This window comes from Sinocyclocheilus grahami, unplaced genomic scaffold, assembly GCF_001515645.1.
Source record: "Sinocyclocheilus grahami isolate Dianchi unplaced genomic scaffold, SAMN03320097.WGS_v1.1 scaffold47138.1, whole genome shotgun sequence".
Taxonomy (NCBI): domain Eukaryota; kingdom Metazoa; phylum Chordata; class Actinopteri; order Cypriniformes; family Cyprinidae; genus Sinocyclocheilus; species Sinocyclocheilus grahami.
In genome coordinates this window covers 1-1,037 of record NW_015525283.1, presented here as the reverse complement: position 1 = coordinate 1,037, position 1,037 = coordinate 1, and the positions used below count along the sequence as shown (strand labels likewise).

Below are 1,037 nucleotides of genomic sequence, written 5' to 3'. Positions count from 1 at the left end.
TATATAAAAATAAGGCTATATACCCCCCCCCACCATAACCGGTCCGTGGTGTAAAAAAGGTTAGAGACCCCTGCATTATGGGATTTAAACTGCACTCTTGACTTTTGGTCTGAGGTGAACAAAAATGGTGAATACAGCATCTAAAACAAAACCAAGAAATTGCAACCCACCTGAAAAATTAGAGTGCTCGTTTCGGCCAATGGGTGCGGCTTACACCGCTCATGTCACTTGGTCCATTCTAACCTCCAACTGAGACGCATCAGGCCGGTCCTGCGGGTTCACCGCCAACATGTCCTGCAGAAGCCGCTTGACGCCTTCAGACATGATGCTCCGCGTCTTCTGCGGGATGTTCAGGACCATCTTTGGGTTCTCCAGCAGGGCCTCGCCCACCGGGATGATCTCGGTCCCCTGGCGGATGTACGTGCCGAGGAGCTCTCGCTTGGACTCGGCGTCGATGAACGTGATCCGCTCGATCATGGCCCAAATGATGATGCCGAGTGCGAATATGTCCGCTTTGGCAGTGTAGTGGCCCTCCCACACCTCCGGAGCCATGTAGAAGTCAGAGCCACACGCTGACGACAGCCAGAATTTGTTAATGTTCACCATGTTTTTGTTCACCTGGTTGTCGCCTTCGCTCTCCATGCAGCTGAGTCCCGCGCAAACCTTGCTGAGGCCGAAGTCAGCGACCTTGATGACCGGGTCGCCGGATTTCTGCGAGATGAGAATGTTGTCTGGTTTGAGGTCCCGGTGGACGATGTTGTTCTTATGGAGGAAGGCCACAGCGCTGGTCATCTGCTTCATGAAACTACGGTTGGTCCGCGGATCAGGCCGCCGCGAGAGGATATACTGGTTGAGGTCGCCGCCGTCGCAGAACTCCATAACAAACCAAAGATAACACGGTTCCTCGGGGTAACCCAAGATACGCTCACCTGGAATGATAGTAGAATGTGGTTAGCGACTCTTCTGCTCACCAAGGCTGCATTTATTTGATTAAAAATGCAGTAAAATCAGTAATATTGTGAAATATTATTACAATT

The 1,037-nt window shown here is 51.3% G+C and overlaps 1 protein-coding gene across 1 annotated transcript; it reads right to left on the bottom strand.

Annotated features, from left to right (window-relative positions):
* Window positions 1-125: 125 nt before the first annotated feature.
* LOC107580839 (serine/threonine-protein kinase 35-like) lies at window positions 126-939 on the bottom strand (the record flags this gene model as incomplete). Its single annotated transcript, XM_016266470.1, has 1 exon — window positions 126-939. A coding segment is annotated over one exon (720 nt), but the record flags the coding sequence as incomplete, so codon positions are not given.
* Between the last annotated feature and the right edge of the window lie 98 nt (window positions 940-1,037).